Genomic DNA, 19,329 nt, shown 5'->3' on the forward strand with positions numbered 1-19,329 from the left:
GACATGGTGGACGATGGGTATGGGGAAAGGCAGGAAGAGATGAGAGGTGGAGGCATCTTTGGGACATGGAGCTGCCCTGGATGGTGCTTCAGAGGTAATCACCGGACATTGTAAATCCTCACAGGGCCCACTGGATGGAATGGAGGAGAGTATGGGCCATGATGTGGACCATTGACTATGAGGTGCAGAGGTACCCAAAGATGTACTTACCAAATCCAATGGATGTGTCATGATGATGGGAACGAGTGTTGTTGGGGGGGGGAGAGGGGGGGTGGGGGGTGGGGCTGAATGGGACCTCACATATATATTTTTAATGTAATATTATTACAAAGTCAATAAAAAAAAAAAGTCAAAATAGCAGGAACATTGCCTAACTCATTTAATGATGCCAACATTACCCTAATGTCAGAGCCAAACAAAGACACCACGAGAAAGGAAATTTGCAGACCAATCTCTCTAATGAATCTAGATGGGAAAATCCTCAACAAAATACTTGCTAATCATATTCAACAACACATTAAATGAATTACACACCATGATCAAGTGGGTTTCGTTCCTGCTACACAAGGATGGTTCAATATAAGAAAATCAATTAATGTAATACAGCACATAAACCAATTGAGGGAAAAAATCACATGATCATATCTATAGATGCAGAAAAAGCATTTGACAAAATATGGCATCCTTCCTTGATAAAAACACTGCAAAAGATAGGAATAGAAGGAAACTTTCTAAACATGATAAAGGGTATATATGAAAAACCTACAACTAACATCATTTACAATGGTGAAATCCTAAAATCTTTCCCTCTAAGATCAGGAATGAGACAAGGATGCCCACTATCACCTCTTCTATCTAACATTGCATTAGAAGTACTTGCTTGAGCACTGAGGCAAGACCCAGATACAAAAGGGATCGAAATAGGAAGGGAAGAAGTCAAAATTTCACTATTTGCAGATGACATGATCCTATACACAGAAAGCCCTGAGAAGTCTACAACAAAGCTTCTAGAACTTATAAATGAATTCAGTAAAGTCACAGGATATAAGATCAATGCACAAAAATCAGTAGCATTTCTGTACACCAATGATGAGCAATCTGAGGAGGAAATCAAGAAACAAATACCATTCACAATAGTAAATTAAAAAATAAAATACCTAGGAATAAATTTAACTAAAGATGTAAAGGACTTATACACAGAAAACTACACAACACTGTTCAAGGAAATCAAATATCTAAATACATGGAAGAACATTCCCTGTTCATGGATAGGAAGACTAAATATTATTAAGATGTCTATCTTTCCAAAACTGATCTACAGATTCGATGCAATCCCAATAAAAATCAACACAGCATTTTTTAATGAACTAGAAAAACTAACTATGACATTTATTTGGAAAGGAAAGACCTCAAATAGCCAAAGACATATTGAAAAAGAAAAATGAAACTGGAGGAATCACACTACTGGACTTTAAAACATACTACAAAGTTACAGTAGTGAAAATGGCATGGTATTAGCACAAGAATAGATAAACTGACCAATGGAACCAAATTGAGAGTTCTGATATAGATTCTCATATGTACAGTCATCTGATATTCAACAAGGCCATTAAGCCCACTCAACTAGGAGAGAATGACCTCTTAACCAAATGGTGCCTCGAGAATTGGATATCCATATGCAAAAGAAGGAAAGAGGATTACCATCTCATGTCTTATACAAAAATCAACCCAAGATGGATCAAAGACCTAAATGTAAGAGCCAAGACCATAAAGACCTTGGAAAGCAATGTAGGGAAGCATCTACAGGACCTTGTAATAGGAAATGGCTTCACGAACTTCATACCCAAAGCATGAACAGGAAAAGAACAAATAGATAAATGGAACTTCCTCAGAATGAAAGCCTTTTGCACCTCAAAGGAGTTTGTCAAGAAAATGAAGAGAGGCTACACAATAGGAGAAAATATTTGTTAACCATATATCTGACAGGAGACTTATATCCTGCATATATAAAGAACTCCTATATCTTGAAAATAAAAAGACATACAACCCATTTAAGAAATGGGAAAAAGATTTGAACAGATGCTTCTCCAAGAAGAAATACAAACGGATAAAAAGCACATGAAAAGATGCTCAAAATCACTGGCTATTAGGGAAATGCAAATCAAAACTACAATGAGATACAATCTTACTCCCATAAGACTGGCAGCTATCAAAAAAAAAAAAAAAACAGAAGACTACAGGTGCTGGAGAGGATGTGGAGAAATGGGAACACTCATCCACTGCTGGTGGGAATGCAGAAGGATCCAGCCATTCTGGAGGACAGTTTGGTGGTTTCTCAAAAAGTTAGCTATAGATTTGCCATATGACCCAGCAATTCCACTGCTGGATATATACCCAAAAGTACTGAAGATAAGGACACAAACCGATATATGCACACCATGTTCATAGCAGCATTATTCACTATTGCCAAAAGTTGGATTCCAACCAAATGCCCATCAACAGATGAATGGATAAATAAAATGTGGAATATACATAAAATGGAATACTTCTCCGCTATACAGAATACAGTACAAGCACATGTGAGAACATGGATGAATCTTGAGGACCTTATGTTGAGTGAAGCAAGCCAGACACTGAAGAAAAATTCTACATGACCTCTCTGACATGAAACAAGCAAACCAAGCTGTCTCAGAGAGCTAGAGTCTGGAAGATAGGATGAAAGGAACTTGGAGGGGAGAGGAATGTTGCAAGCTGACACATAGGTGAAATCTATGATAAGCTGGAGGTATTTGTATAGGGACGGGATAAGATGGGGGGTATAGGGATACGTTTGTATGGGACTTTGTGGGCTTAAGGGGGTTGGGGTTGGGAGAATGGGTCAAATGGCCCAAGGAATTGGGGGGAGGGCTGGGGGCAACAGTTGAATATGGGAGAATGTCAGGTATATGTTTGAAGCTATAATATTGAGAAAACTCTTTAGAAAATATAATATAATAAAATATAATAAGGAAGGATTATGTGTATAAGGTGCCTAAGAGTGGGGGGCATCTGGTACAGGGCAAGCTTTTAGGGAGTGTGTGAGTGCTCATTTTGTCATAGTGTGTTATATCTTTGGGTGGAGACCCACACAATGAGTGTGAAGGTGTACCCACATCCTAGGGAGACCTGATGTTCCCAAATAGAGGGAATTGTGTCTCTTGAGACAATTGTGTCTCTTGCCCAATTAGTTAGGGCAGTCTAGTATGTCAAGCCCTCAGCATTGTTGCAGTATCTGCAAATCTGGTCCCTCAAGTAGTGAAGATTGATTGTCACTGTCGGCCCTGAGCGGAGGGGGAGAGAGGTATAGAACAGATGGAAGCAGGGCAACTGGGGGGCAATGGAAGTGCTTCACAAGATCATGCAATAATGGATAGGACATGTTAACTACACAAAAAGTGTATAAAAGCCTATAAGCTAAAATGTAAACCATAATGTAAACCAAAATGGAACCATGTTTGATAACTATGTTTCAAAATCTGTACATCAGCTGCAGCAAATATAACATGAACATGTAAAATGATCATTGCTGGGGAAAGCGGAAAAGGTTTTGATGTTGGATATATGGCAGTCCCCTATATTGTGTATGTGAATTACTGTGATCTAAAACTTTTTCAAAGATAAAATTAAAGATTAGAAAAAGAAAAAAGAAAGGATGTAGACACTGACGAAGAAATGAAAGAAAGCGCTTGCCACTGTACATACCGAGCAACACCTATCACAGTGATGAAAGGCAAAATATTTGAAACAAAGCTTTATAATATTTTTAATTTTATTAATACACCAATTTATTTTTACTTTAGTATTTCTAAATTATTATGTATTCTATTTCTAAACTTTAAACCCATCACTATATTTCAATTTCCTATAAATTGAATTTGGCAATCTATTAGGCTTCATTGTTGAAGAAGTTTTGGACCACAGAAAGGTTCAACTATGGCAGGGGAGGAACACTGGTGTGGGGTGTTATTGATGGGGGGGGGCACATGGGTGGGGGGTGTTCTCCAGGGCATGTATACAGGGGACATAAAAATGTTCTGATATATGTCGGGTATTTTTATAGTAGTTACAGTTTCAAATGTCAACTGAGGGAGTGATGAGTTCCTACCCAGGGGAGCTCTGTCACATTCCCCAATGGAACAACAATAATCCCCCAAGTGCAATGGCAAAGACCAACAAGGAAGGATGGATGGTCCAATAATACTGATGACTGCACATATGAGCCTGTGTGCCTGAAACATGAACTAGGCCTAGAGCTGCAGGTTGCCTAAGAGTTACCTCCTGAAAGCCTCCATGTTGCTCAAATGTGGCCACTCTCTAAGCCAAACTCATCATGTAAATGCATTACCTTCCCCCCAGCGTGGGACATGACTCCCAGGGATGAGCCTCCCTAGTGCCGAGGGATTATTACCAATCACTAACTGGTGATGCAACTAGAAAAAGACCTCGAATAAAAGGGTCAACTCAGACCAGCAGAATATCTCAGCCTACATATTGGATCAAGTGTTAAAAACTGCTTTGTGACCTTGAATGAAAGGGGGAAATGGCAAAGACAAATGAGTTTATATGGCTAAGAGTTTTCCAAAAAGAGTTGGGAGTTCATCAGAGGGGGTCATGCTTATCCACACCTCAGCAGGACCCAGAGAGAGTCAAAGTGGAAACAACCCTAGGTGCTGATTCTCCAGAAGGCTATGGAGATCCACAGGGTATATGATCATGGCAGATGGATTTGGAGTTCTATGCCATGTCAGAGGGACCTACTTTGGAATTTGTTTTCCTGAGTGTGATGGAGCTGGACTTAGATGTGACCCTCCTACCTTCCTACACATGCCTCTTGTCACTTTTACTGCACCTGTGGTTGGTGCTAGGGGTGGTGCATACCCAGGGGACTTGAATCTCTGGACTGCCCATGTGCCACCTGGGCCCTGAGCCTCAGCAGAGTTGCTACTCTTACTCTCTGGCTCATTGGACTTACCCAGGTCAGCTAACAGGGAGGTTAAGATGGTCAAACACCACACCAGGGAATCAAGAGTGCCAACAGCTGCAAGCAGAGGAATTGCATCCATCGTCTATGTGGAATCTAAGCCCCCTCTTAATCTAGAGGTGGAGTGGACATCACCATCCCAGGGTCCACGGAATGGAAGAATAAAATATGGATTAGAGTGGAAGTACTGATATTCTACTATAAAACTATTGTCACTAGTAATAGAAGAAATTGTAGCATTGAGTTGGAGAAAGTGACCACAGTAGTTGCTGAGGGTAGGGAGAGGGGAGAAGAGATGTGATGTGGGGGCATTTTTTGGGGGGATTTTAGCTGTCCTAAATGATATTGCAGGATCAGATGCTGGACTTTATATATCCTGCCTTAACCTACTGAATGTACTGGGGGAGAATGTGAACTCCAGGGTAATCTATTATCTATGTGGTGCAGCAGTGCTCCAGAATGTGTTCACCAAGTGTGATGAGTATTCCACAATGATAGAGGAGGTTGTTGGTATGGGAGAAGTGGGGTGGGGGGATGAGGGGTATACAAGAAACTCATGTTTTTTAATGTAACATTTTTTGTGTGATGTATATATCTTAAAAAAAAATACAATTTACAAAAATGATGGGGTGGGGGGTGGGGAGCAGGGTATATGGGAACCTCTTACGTTTAAAAAAATTTTTTTTTTTAAAGATTTATTTATTTTTATTTAATTCCCTCCCCCCTCCCCTGGTTGTTTGTTCTTGGTGTCTATTTGCTGCATCTTGTTTCTTTGTCCGCTTCTGTTGTCGTCAGCTGCACGGGAAGTGTGGGTGGCGCCATTCCTGGGCAGGCTGCACTTTCTTTTCACGCTGGGCAGCTCTCCTCACGGGCGCACTCCTTGCGCGTGGGGCTCCCCCCCGCGGGGGACACCCTTGCGTGGCACGGCACTCCTTGCGCGCATCAGCACTGCGCATGGCCAGCTCCACATGGGTCAAGGAAGCCCGGGGTTTGAACCGCGGACCTCCCATATGGTAGACGGACGCCCTAACCACTGGGCCAAAGTCCGTTTCCCTTAAAATATTTTTTAATGTAATGTTCTTTGTGATCTATTAACTTTAATAAAAAAGTGTAAAAAAAAATAGAATGGTTGCCCATGAGGATGTAAGGGAATGAGAGCAAGGTACAGGATAAAGAGTTATAGAGATATAATCTAAAAGAGGGGTTTAACAGACTAACAATGATAATGCATCATTTCTATTAAAAGGAACAATCATGTGAAAGTTTCAGTATAGGTGGAAAAAATCTGGTAAGTCCAGGTACCCATTTATGATAAAAACAAAGGTAAAACTTTTAGTAACTAAGAATAGAAGAAAATTTTCTCTTGTTCACATAGTCCTATAAAGAACAGAGAATCAAAATGGGTAAGCAGAGGGAAAAATTATTTGCAGATGATAAGACCATTCAATTAGAATACCAATTATTTGAACTGAGAAGAGTCCAGGCAAGGTTGTAAGACATAAGATCAATTCACAAAAATCATTAATGTATTTCTATGTCAGCAATAATCAACTACAAAATTGAATAAAAAAGATATCACTGACACTAGCAACAAAACCATAAAGTAGAGATAAGTAAGCCAATATTATATAGCATTTCTATCTGTAGAAAAATTTAGCAGTCTATTAAAGGGCATAGAAACGTGAATAAATGGTGAGGCATCCCATGCTCTTAGTTGGCATGAATTACTATTGTAAATATATCAATTTTCCGTAGCCCAAATGAATCTATACAGTCAATGCCATGGAAATCAAATTCAGTTAAATTTCTTAAGACTTGTTAAATTAACTAACATTTATTCAAAAACTAGAAGTCCACAAATACTAAATCAAGCATGAAAAGAAGAAATCGTGGAGGGATATGCTCCAGATGTTAAAACATATTAAAACTTGCAGTAATAAAAGAATGTGGAATTGGCACAAGAACAGTGACAGTAGAATATGACAGAAAACTCACACACACAGACATACACAGACACACAAAAACGTACTATGAATAAAGGTAGTACTACAAATCATTGGAAAATGGATGGATTGTGTGATAACAGAGTTCAGAAAATAAGCTTTTATATGGAGAAAAATAAAACTAGATCCCTACATAATAGCAAAACAAAGGAAGATTTCAGATATATTAGAGATCTAAATGTGAAAGGTAAAACTATAATATTAATAAAAGGAAATGTAGGAGAATAGCTTTGGGCATTTGAGTGGGAAATCATTTCTCAAACAAAACTTAAACAAATCATAAGGCAAAACACCTTGAAGTATTTTAGTATATCAAAATCAAGAGTTTCTGTGCAATAAAAGACATAGTCAACTACAAATGATAAAACAGTGGAAGATATTTGCGATTTTTAAAATGCAGAGTGGCTTAAAATCTAGAGTTCTAAATCATATAAAGACCTCCTGCAAGCCAATCAGAAAAATAGCAATGCCAAATAGAAAAATGGGCAATAGAAATGGATGGGATTTACAGAAGAGAAAACTCAAAACCCTACCAGTATTTGAAAAGGTGTTCAAAGTAACAGGTAATCAGAGAACATGAAAATGGAAAAAATGAGATGTCATTTTACATCTTTAAGAATGGCCAAAATGATAAAGCTGGATAATGTCAATTTTGACAGATCATTCATGCACTGTTGATTCTTGAGAGTAATTTGGAAACACATAGGCAAATTACAAATAAATATATATATTACCTTTTCATATTACATCTAAGTATATAAACCAAGTAAGTCCTCCTGTTCCATCAGGATTCAGGATCAACGATATTTACTGCATATTCATTCAAGGGGAGTAAGGAATTGTAGGCACCCTAGATGTCCATGCCTGAAAGAGTGAATGTGTAAAACATGCTGGATACACACCAGAGTATTAGCCATCATTAATAACCAACCAATAACTGTAATGAGAGCAAAATGGATAGATTTTAAAACATATTGCTGGGAAGATAAAGGTGTGTGTGTGTCTGTGTATAATCTCCATTAATTACAAATACGTACCTACAATACAACACCATGTGTATTCTGGGAACTCTTAAAAATAAAAGTATGCACCTTATACACAATGGAACAATTTCTTGTGGAGGGAAGAAAGTGGAAGTAGGGTACAGAGATCAAAAGAAATAAAAAAATAAACTGATCTTATAGATACAACAACATTCACAATAAGATAATGTACACAAAATGCTTATAAAATTAAAAATGTGATAAACAATAGAGTAAAACTTGGTGCAAAAAAGATGTTAACATTTTGGGAGCTGGACTTTCTAGAAAACTAAAAGTCTGTTGACATTCATTCATGTAGTCTCAGTAACATAATGATATGGCTAATTGTAATATAACTTCTGCACTATGCAAATTTTAAGTGTCCAGTAAGAAAGAAACATTAGTTATGTTTTTTAAAGCTATTCTGCTTGAGATGCTTTCACAGGCAATGGGGCTGTTTATACTCTACACTAATTTCTCTTTTCACAATGAAATATCTTTGAGTCCGCATTCAGTACATCACCCTATCAATATTTGGTCTAGATTCGACTCCAGAAATGTTTACTCATTCTTGGAATTTCTTTTGTGCAGAAGAATCATTTACTCAGGCTGAACAGATTCAACCTGAGATAAATTTATGCTCAACAACCCACACAGAAAAAATAGCCATACTCATCAATTTTACTTTTTATTAGTGGAATGGTGGAAAGGAAAGACTGAGATGGGCTTAATTAAAATGCATTTTCCAAGAAGCCTCTTGAACAAAATGAAGTTCTTCATTCACCACTACACTTTCCTCCTTGACTAAGGTCATGATGGTTCTTTAATATGTAGGAAAAGGATCCCTCTGCCATGAACCTGAGATAAGTTGGGTGTCAATAGTTAATCATTAATACACTCTAAAATAAAGAAATACAGGATTTGGTGTTGTATTTTAGAAAGAATGTAAATAGGAATATTCTCATCATTGAGATTTAAAAATCAAACCAGGTGCTTTTAATGCTTTTTTAGTTTCCTTCCTCCTTTCCTTCCCTTCTTCACTCCTTCTTTTTTGTTTCTTTACATTGAAAGCCAAAGTCAATGTTGTATGAATAGGGAGTCCCCCAAACACGGGCTGATTATATAAGAACATATAATTTTCTAATCAAATTAATTGCATTACTCTTAAAAATAGTGTTGAATACTCATAAGTATGAATAGAAAATTATACATCATTATATGTCCAAGCCATGCTCTTTCTCTTTCCACTTTATTTAGAGATGAATTAAGAGTTAGGCTGTGTATGTATGTGTGTGTTTTATGTATTCTGCTCTTGGCTATAAACATGATTTATTTTTTTAATCTTTGAATTTTAATGCCGCAAATGGAACACTGGCTCCCCAGTTTCCTACTTGACCACCACTTCTTATTCCTGGGCCTATATTTGGGCCTATTTATTGACTTTTCCAGCTGTAGCTCTTTGGTCTCCCCATGGACAACACAATTTACATCTACAGCTTGGTTCAGTGCCGATAAATATCAACAACCCCTCTCCTGAGTTCTAAACTAATTTTTCAGCTTCTCACTAGGTGCTTTGACCCAGATAATCCCAAGCACCTGAAAATAAAATATATATCAAACTAAACTCATCAGCTCACCAAGAAAGTCATTCCTTCTTTCTTCCATTTGAGAACACCACCGTCCATCCAATTGCTGTGGCCAGAGAGTTAAGAAACACTCTCAAACTGAAACAGTCTGAGAATCTTTGATATGCTCTCCTAAAGATATTGGAATTCTGGACTCCTTTTCTCTATCTCCCACAATTATAGCATAGACAGGCAACACTTGGCATAGCATTCAGCTCTGTCTTAATTCAGCCCCCATTTACTTCCCTTGCCCCATTTCCCAAGACTCAATTCCCCAAACAATGTGCTCCAGTCATATCAATTTACTTACTATTCAATAAATATGCAGGCATTTTTGTTTAAATAGTCCCTTTTTTGAAATAATCTGATAAAATTAACTAGGAAGAAAGAGGAAATAAGGAGATAAAAAACTTCTTTCCTTGAATTTCCCTTTGTTTTTATACTCACAGTTGTCTTTGCATTTATATTGCAAAGGGCATTTCCTTTTAAAACATGTGTATATTAGATATCATTCCACAGAAATTGGGGTATTGAAGACCTGATATCTGGATCACTGATTGCCATTTTTAAAAAAGATTTATTTAATTTATTTATTTCTCTCCCCTGCCACTCCCTCATTGTTTGCGCTCACTGTCTGCTGTGTCTGTTAACTGTGTGCTCGTCTTCCTTCCAGGAGGCACTTGGATCCCAACTCAGGACCTCCTATGTTGGAGAGAGGCACCCAATGGCCTGAGCCACCCCCACTCCCACTGTTTTCCTTTTGCTAAATTTTCTGTAGGTTTTTCCGCCCCACTGCTATTTTTTTGAGATCCTAAGAAAAAGTCATTTGAGGAAAATTTCCCTTATTATATTGTTCTATAATTTTTGTCACCCATATCCCACAGTGATACTTTTGCTAGGAATAAAACCCAATTGTATAGAGTGTGGCTTTTAAATGCTAAACGATTTACCTATACCATTCCTACCCTGGCTCTCAGCTCAGAATCAAATTTCCTTGAACTTCAACATGCTTCCTATCATTTGGTTCTCATTCCCATTCTCCTATGAAAGGAATGGCTGACCTGATCTCAGTTATTTGTACTTTAGCATGAATGAGTTTCAGTGCTCGTACTACTTTAAGTGTATACTTAATTGGTGTTTTAAGTGGAGAAAATATTATCTCAGTATCAATGATTTCACTTACATGAAATCCTAGACTTGGCAATATTTGAGAACATGATCTATCAGTATCTCTTATTAGCCTTTCTCTCAATTCTGCTTTATTTTCTTTTGCTCCAAGACTCCCAAGTCCCAGTCATTCTAATTCTGTCTTGTTATTTCCTAAATCCATCTGTGAATCTGGTCTAAAACATATGGAAAAATTACTCTCTCCTTCATGATAACCATGGGCTTCTGAGTGTTTTTTTGATCACGTTGACTTTTAAACTTGGGCCTGGGGAGTGGGTACCTGGGAGGCAACAGTGGATTTATCTTTTACCGAAGTACTCTGATTCATGATGCTGAGGTTACCTTGAGATTAAGTTTGCCTTCAGATAGGAAGTAGTAGGTATGGAAGAAGTAGGAAAATAGTTTCACCAGCAAAGGGCTTTACCATCTTTTCAAACTCCTCAGTAACTTACTCTAAAACCTTCATTTCTGAGGGCATTGAAGTTCCTGAACTTTGAAACTCAACTTTGAAACTCAAATGTCTCCCAACATTTGAGAATGAAAGGTCTGAGACATCAGCAACCCCACTGATCTGTACCTGGTAAACAATCTCTACAAAGTATTTTGTTTCCAGGAAAATATCTGTTCAATTAAATGGAACTGAAACAAAAGAATGATATACTTTTTCACCTTATTCTTTCATGAGTGTCTGGACATAAAAATATGCTGTAACAGCCTGTAATACAAAACATCTTTGTTTAGGAAAAAGTATTTACCTTGAATTTATGAAGACCCATATAATTACCTTAAATTTATGGAGACTCATATATGCACTAATCCATATAGTTAGTGCAGAGTGTTTTCAGTTTCCCACAGAGTTTACAGATGACACTACACTTAATTTTTATCAACAACATAGTTCTGGGTACTGGGTTTATAACAGAAGCCAATATCTTTGGATTCATCAGGGAGAAATGAGATACTCACTGTATATTATCGATTACGTTTTGCTTGGTATGCCCAATGGGTCACTGTGCTTGACACCATCAATTCCGTAAGGCTGAATATGAACAAATAATCTGAAAGGATTTTACCGCTTACCTGAATCCAAAAAGAAAATACATATCTTTACAGATATTTATGTATTAACACTTTTAAAATAATAAAGGTATCATAAAATTTCAAGGAGGTGAAAAATAGAAGACAAAAATGATCTATTACATTCCCCACCCTTAAAAACTATGCTTGTTTTTATGTAATTTTCTTGACCATATGATAATAATTTAATTATTGAGGATAATGATAAACTGAAAGCCTTCTGCCAAATGGATAATGAAAATCATTTACTATGTTTTCTGTTTGTTGTTGGGGATAAGGTCAGCAAATTATCTATGAGGCCAATGAACCTCTGGAGAAGATGGAATTGAGACCCTCTTGATATTCATTGTTATAGAACTTACTTAATAGGGAACCATATAAAATTAGGTCTACTGTTGGGCAAGAACCCTGAGATGGAACTCACGTTGGAGGCAGAGGATATTTGGATTGGTGATTGGGGCTCAATACAAGGGTCTCCACATCCAAGAGGTAGCCAATTTCCTGCTGGGATTGGATCTCTCACAATATAATCCCAATAGCCCTGTGTCTTCTAAGGATAATTGGACTGGGAACAAGAATAAATAATCTGTAACAATGGAAGCCCAAGCCTGAAGGGCCCAAAGCACCTCTGCGGGAAGGCTACATGGGCTACGGGATCAGTTTTCAATGGTGGTAACATTTAATAGTCACTGAAGCCATGGCAGTGGAAAGTATGGGCATGCTTGGTGGACTGCTGATATGTTTCAGGATTCTATCAACTAGGGGTCTGGAGTCAATGTGTCCTCTTGAACTCCCCAATATTCTTGAATAGTTTGGGAGAGCCAGTGGGGAAGAGGCCTCAAGAGGAAGATCCTTGGTTTTTTTGCAAATGTGGGCATTGGTAGGTCAAGAGAAGAACTGGAAAAATGAAAGCATTAAGGCCATAATTGGATGCCAGTCCCTTAAGTTAAGCATTTTCTATTATGCAAATATAATCTTAAGCAACATATTGATATGTATATTTATTTCATATATCACTTTAAGGTGTCCTTTAGGGTATATATCATGAAATACTGGTATCCCCTGCAGCAATAAAACAGTCCTTTGATGTGACACTGAATTGATTTTTTAGAGCTCAATTTTGCATGCTGAAAGACCACGCAATTTAGGCCACCCTTGATTAGAAGAAATGTTCTGAAAGTGACTTTCCTAGTGACTCTGAGCAAGTAGCTTAATACTTCCAAACTTGGCTCTTTAATTGAATTAGGGATATAATCATTCCTTGAGGAAGTTTTACAATCCTACTTTGTGTAAGATCATTTTCAAAGCTACAGAGAAACAAGCAAAAATGAAGGGACATATATGCTTTGGATTAATCTAATTAACCAGGAGTTTGGGATGTCTAACCAAGGAGATCTTGCTTTTAATTAGGTCAGAATTTTTAGAACAGGCAACATCCAATGGATTCAATTCAGAAAATTTTATTTCTGAGTCCTGATCAAAGGTCCAGCTTATTTCGACCTGTAAAGTCCAGAGCAGATGGAATAGAGCAGAAGGACAGGAATCATAGAAAAAGCATTGACTCCTTTGGCTTCAATTATTAAGCAACCTGTTGTGCTCTGACTACCATCTCCTTGCTGTCGTATCCCCTTCTTTGCACACCAACATACATAGAGATATACACATATGTCCACATTCACATGTGCACAGAGACACACAGATATATCTAGATACTGAAATACAATACACACTTAAAATGACTCACACCGACCTGACAGACAGACTAACAGACACAAAGCAAGCAGGGCAAACATGTTTACCCAGTCAGGTACATACAGATCAGAGTACACATGTGTTCCAAATTACACACATTTACAGAGTTCAGCCTTATTCTGTTTGTAAACTAAAACCTTGCCACTCAGCAGAAATTCCTCAGTATCACAAGTATATAAGGATGCTATTTCCTCCTTTAAAGATCAAGGCCTACTATAACACATTTGATCTTTTAAGGCCAGAAGAACTGGCCTCAGAGATATGAATATCTGGAAATAATTGAGCTGCCCATCAGAAAAATACATCGCCGCCAGGTGGGTCCAGTATCAAATATGTTGCCTTATCACTCAGAATAGCTCTATTAATATTTAGAATAATTTCCACTAGCTTATGTGAGGTTTCAGTTGGTTCCAAGTTTGGGAATATAGCTGTAGTTTGAATCATATTTGTAATAGGTGTATATACCAAAGAGTAAATTAATGATGAAGGTCACAGCCATACCCTGTCTAATACTCAAAAACTCTGCTCTCCAAAGAATTTACTATGTAATTCTAAAATTTTGATGAAACTCTCATAGGAACCTGGCACTTACCTGTGGCCAAATAGGTTCTTCTGCAGATACATAGAATATTAAAAACTCAAGTAATAGCAAAAGTATGCCAATCACTGCTACGCATGCACTCATAATGTTCATTACTATAGTATAGGTCACCTGGAATAGATACAAAGTATCACCTGGTCATTGGAAATATAAATAGGTGGGGATGAAGTTATCCATATGCATTACTGGCAAGTATATTCAAGTAGGTTTATATAAATTCCAATATTTCCGTAACAGTACAATTCATTAAAACAACTCTCAACTGCATATTTGTCAAGATCGCAACAGGACTGAGAGATTTCGGAGATCATAAAATGGTTGATGTAGCAGGCATGTGTTTATTCCTTCACCAACAAGTAATTATTGAATGCCTATAATGGACTGTGCAATCTATTTACTGTTAGTAGATAATGAGCAAGAAGTGGTCTCTGCACTCAAGGGGCTTTCAGATTATCAAGGAAGAAAAACAAGTACACATTAAATTGAGTACAGGGGAAAAAATTTAACAATATAGGCAAATCCATTGCACTATACAGGGTCAGATTTCCAGAAAGCTAATAAGTTCCAGGGCCTTTCATTTGCACAGGTCCGTTCCAATGTTCTGGGAGGGTTCCTAGAAACACTGAATTCATATTTTGTATTCTTTTCTAAGAAAAGTATCTCCAAGATGCTATAAGCCTCAGGTCCTCAGCACCCAAAAATGTCTCTGGTAGAAACCAGTGGGAAGGGCAAGGACACAGTTTGTGACATCAAGCTTATTGAAACCAGAGGGATAAAATGGTTAGACTGGTGACTGGGCACAAGGTAGTAAACTAGACATTCTACCAAAGCACAACACATGCAATGTGTGAAGCTCAGAGACATTGTGGTGAGTTTGTGGAAATGAAAGTAGTGGAAGCAGTAGAATTCAAAAGAACATAGGTCTTCAAATAAGATTGCCTGGATTCAGATTTGAACATTACCACTCACTGGCATGATAGCATATCTGTTCAAGAAACTGCCAGGAGTTTTAGGGTGCTAGAAGGGGAGTTGTAGGGCATTTTGTTTGTGAGACACAGACTGTCTAGCTAGAGATATAGGACATGATACTGAATATGTTAGGGAAGTACATTGTTTGAGGCACCTACTTTGTTTCCATGCCACACTCTTGTCGGATGAGGTTCTCCAGACAAGACATATACATCACGTTGTTGCATAATTGCACTTTGTTCAAATACGTGGTCAGAGAGATGAAAAGTTAAATGGTACTTTTTGAGGAGATCTTTCTTTTATACTTATTTCCTTGTCTTCCATTGTCCTAATAGATTTCTTTCTATCTAATATGAATTAGATACTTATCTATGAAAGGTCAAGCTACTGGATTCTGAAACCAATTTCACTGGATAAAGCCTATGTTTATCTAAATTGCTGTTGATTGTTTGCAGTAATTAATTAATTTGGAGCAAATCTCTTGCAGTAATTATTTATTTGGAGCAAATCTCTCTTAAATAAAGACAACCACATTAAAAATGTTCATTAGTATATTTTTATAAGCTAAACATCAACATTATTTAGCAATCTATACTATATAATTAGAATTCAATCTGAAAAAGGATGTATTTGATGAATTTATCAACAAATGATTATGCCTCAATAATAAATTTTTATTGAGAAAGAGAGCCACCTTTGTTGAGAAAATGAACTAAAGGCAACTTGGAGCAGACTTTTGCTGGCAAAGAGTTTTCTGAATGAGACAAGCAGAGGCACTTGCTTTGGTTGCTGGCCTAAGTTGGCTTTGAGTTAGCAGGTACATTAGATGAAAGTGAAGGTATGGAGAGACTGGAATACTCATACGCTGTGGGTGGGAATGCAATATTGTTCAACCACTTTGAAAAAGTGTGCAAATATTTTGTAGTTTCTTAAAAATTTAATTATACAGGTACCATCTGATTCATGTATTTACCCAAGGAAATGAAAGCATACATCCACACAAAGACTTACATGAATGTTAATAGCAATTTCATTTGTAATAGCTCAAAACTGGAATCAAGGCAAATTCTACCAGCAGGTGAGAGGATAAATTGTATTATATCCATACAGTGGATTCTATTGAGTAATAAAAAGGAATTAGCTATTGCACATGTATGAATCTCAAAATAACTATGTGGCGTGACAGAAATAAGACAAGAAGGAGTACATGGCATGATTCAATTTATATAATACTCTAGAAAACTAAAATTCATCTATAGTGACAAAAAGCACATCAATGGTTGCCTGGTGGAGGGGAAGTATTGGGAGGGATTGGAAGGAGGGATTATAAACAGGTACAAGGAAACATTTGGGGGTGATGGATATGCTCATGGTCTTGTCTGTGTTGGTGACTTCATGTGTGTTTACATATGTCAGAATTTATCAAACTGTACACTTCAAATATATACAGTTACTGTTATACTTCATTAAAGCCATTAATAAAAAGAAGAGAGTCAAGAGATATTAGTGAGAGCCAGGTCTGGTGGTAGAAAGGTGTGAGGCATCGGATGATCTGTGACCTGATATTTTCCCCAAAGTTTCGTGTTTTTTGAGTAAGTTTTAAAAAATAGAGGCTGTAAAAAGAATATTTTAAGAAATACAAGTATTACATCCACTGAAAACCAATAACAATTCATTTTTATAAAAGATATCCAGTTTTTAAAAATCTATAATAACTACAACATTTCAAATAAGGTTTTCCTAAAAATCTAGTTCAATTTCAGGTTTTAGTTATTATGAACAAAATTGCTGTAAAAATTTGAGTGCAAGTTTTAGCTTTTATTTATTTGACATATGTTTCCATTTTTGGGCATTGATTACTTAGGAATAGATTATTGGATCCTATGGCAGGAGTATATTTAAATTTATTAGGAATGAACACATATTTTTATAAGGTGACTGTGTCATTTTACACTTCCAATAGCAACATATATAGGGCCTAGTTGTTACACATACTTGTTTGGTTTGGACAGGCTTTTTTTTACTTTAAACAAAACTGGAAATTTATTGGCTCAAAAATTCAATCAAACCTAAAGATCCAGACCATCTTACAGATAAAAGCATAGAACAGCCTTATGAATGGCTAGGAACTGGTTTTTGGCAATTATCAGGAGTATATATCAATCTCTAATCTCTGATCTTTTATTAATGTCGGAGTCTCTCTCTTGGACAGGCTTTTTAATTTTAGTCACTCTATTGTGGATGAAGTGGTATTTCCATAATGATTAACAATGTGGAGAAACTTCACCTGTTTATTAGTCATTCATACATCTTCACTTTGAAGTCTGTTTAAATCTTTTGTCCATTTTTAATTCAGTTGTCTTTTTAAAAAAAGATTTATTCTTAACTATTTCTTCCCACCCCCTCATTGTTTGCACTTGCTGTGTCTATTCATCTTCCTTGTTTCTTTAGGAGGCACCAGGAACTGAACCAGGGACCTCCCGTGTGGTAGGCAGGAGCTCAATCACTTGAGCCACATCTACATCCATGCTTTGTTATGTCTCTCATTATGTTTTTCTTTCTTGTGTCACTTGTTGCATCATCTTGCTGCATCAGCCCATTGCATCTGTCTGTTGCGCCAGCTTGCTGTCTTCTTTAGGAGGTACCAGGAACTAAACCAGGGAGCTCCCATATAGTAGGCGGGAGCTCAGTTACTTGAGCCACATCCACTTCCCTCGGTTGTTTGTCTTATTACTGAGTTATAAGGAGTCCTTTTGTATATTTTTCAGATACATATATTTTATATATTTTCTCTCAGTCTGTGGCTTGTCTTTAAATTTTTTGACAGTGCCTTTTAAAGATCAGATGGCTTTAATCTTGATGCTCACTTTATTAACTTTTCTTTTATGAGTTGTGCTTTTCAGGTCCTTTTTAAGAAGTTCTTTTCATATCCCAAGGTTATAGGTAATTTTTCCTATGGTTTCTTCTAGAAATTTTATAAATTTAGTTTTAATATTTAGGCTTATGATCCATTTCAAATGAATTAATTTTTGTGTATGGTATGAGGTAGACATCAAGTGTCATCATTTCCAAATGAATATTGAAAAAGCACAATTTGTTGAAACAACTATCATTTCATAGCCAGTTACATTAGCACCTTTGTCAACAATCAATTGATCACCTATGCATGGCAGGGTAATATATAGGTATATTGATACAAATATATATTGAACTATATATTACATAATATATAACAATGTATATATGAATATATAGTGTTTATATAAAAAGTGTGTGTACATATATGTTTATGTATGTGTATACACACAGTCACACACACACATATACACCAGTAGTATGTGTGTTCTTGATTATAGTAGCTAATAGTTAATTTTGAAATCAGGTAGTGTTAGTCTTACATATTTAGTCTTTTGGCTGTTTCCACTTAAATTTTGGAATCAACTTATCAATTTCTAGAAAAAAGCCTATCAGAATTAATTTTGGGGAAAACTGACATCTTAAATTGTCACCCCACTCTCCTGGTATCAAATTCTGTATTAGTCACTCAAAGGGGTGCGGATGTGAAGTACCAGAAATCTGTTGGCTTTCATAAAAGGTATTTTTTGGTGAGGAAGCTTACAGTTACAAGGTCCTAAAGAGTCCAACTTTGAGTTCGACTCCTCACCAAACTCTGTTGCCATTTGTTGAAGCATGATGGTGGGCGATGTCTGCGAGGGTTCAGCTTTGCTCTTCCTCTTAAGGCTCCATGGGCACAGCTTTTTCCAACCTCAGCTGTAGGCTGGAGGGCTTGTTTCTTTCTGGGCTCAGCTGTAGACTGTTAGGCTCATCTCTCTTCCCAGGCTGCAGGATCAAAGTTCATTTCTCTTCCATGCCTGTGGAGTTCTCTCTATTCCTCTGTATTTTATTCTGTGTTCTCCTTGAGTGAGTGTCCCTTTATATAGCCCATCAAGGGGGCAGGGACTCAGCCCTGTTACACCCTCCCGATGTGGTTGAATCAAAGCCCTAATTTTCATTTAATCAAAGAATCTCAGCTTAATCTAATATAATCAAAGGGTATCACACACAGAGGAACAGACCAGTTTACAAACATAAT

The 19,329-nt window shown here is 37.0% G+C and overlaps 1 protein-coding gene across 6 annotated transcripts in view; it reads right to left on the reverse strand.

Annotated features, from left to right (window-relative positions):
• Positions 1-8,720: 8,720 nt before the first annotated feature.
• The window catches only part of LOC131280002 (membrane-spanning 4-domains subfamily A member 12-like), a 51,265-nt gene continuing 40,656 nt past the window's right edge, over positions 8,721-19,329 (reverse strand). For 5 of the 6 annotated variants that reach the window (XR_009187545.2, XM_058305384.2, XM_071217999.1 and 2 more), the window contains 3 exons: positions 14,259-14,378; positions 11,804-11,917; positions 8,721-8,903 (listed from right to left, as the gene is read on the reverse strand). Coding sequence is in view for 5 of the 6 variants with exons in the window: in XM_058305384.2 (XP_058161367.1) it covers positions 11,810-11,917; positions 14,259-14,378 (228 nt within the window). In the remaining variant the exon portion in view is untranslated. The remainder of the gene's footprint in view (positions 8,904-11,803; positions 11,918-14,258; positions 14,379-19,329) is intronic. The other variant, XM_058305385.2, reaches the window with a different exon arrangement.

The sequence above is a fragment of the Dasypus novemcinctus genome, chromosome 10 (assembly GCF_030445035.2).
Source record: "Dasypus novemcinctus isolate mDasNov1 chromosome 10, mDasNov1.1.hap2, whole genome shotgun sequence".
Taxonomy (NCBI): Eukaryota; Metazoa; Chordata; class Mammalia; order Cingulata; family Dasypodidae; genus Dasypus; species Dasypus novemcinctus.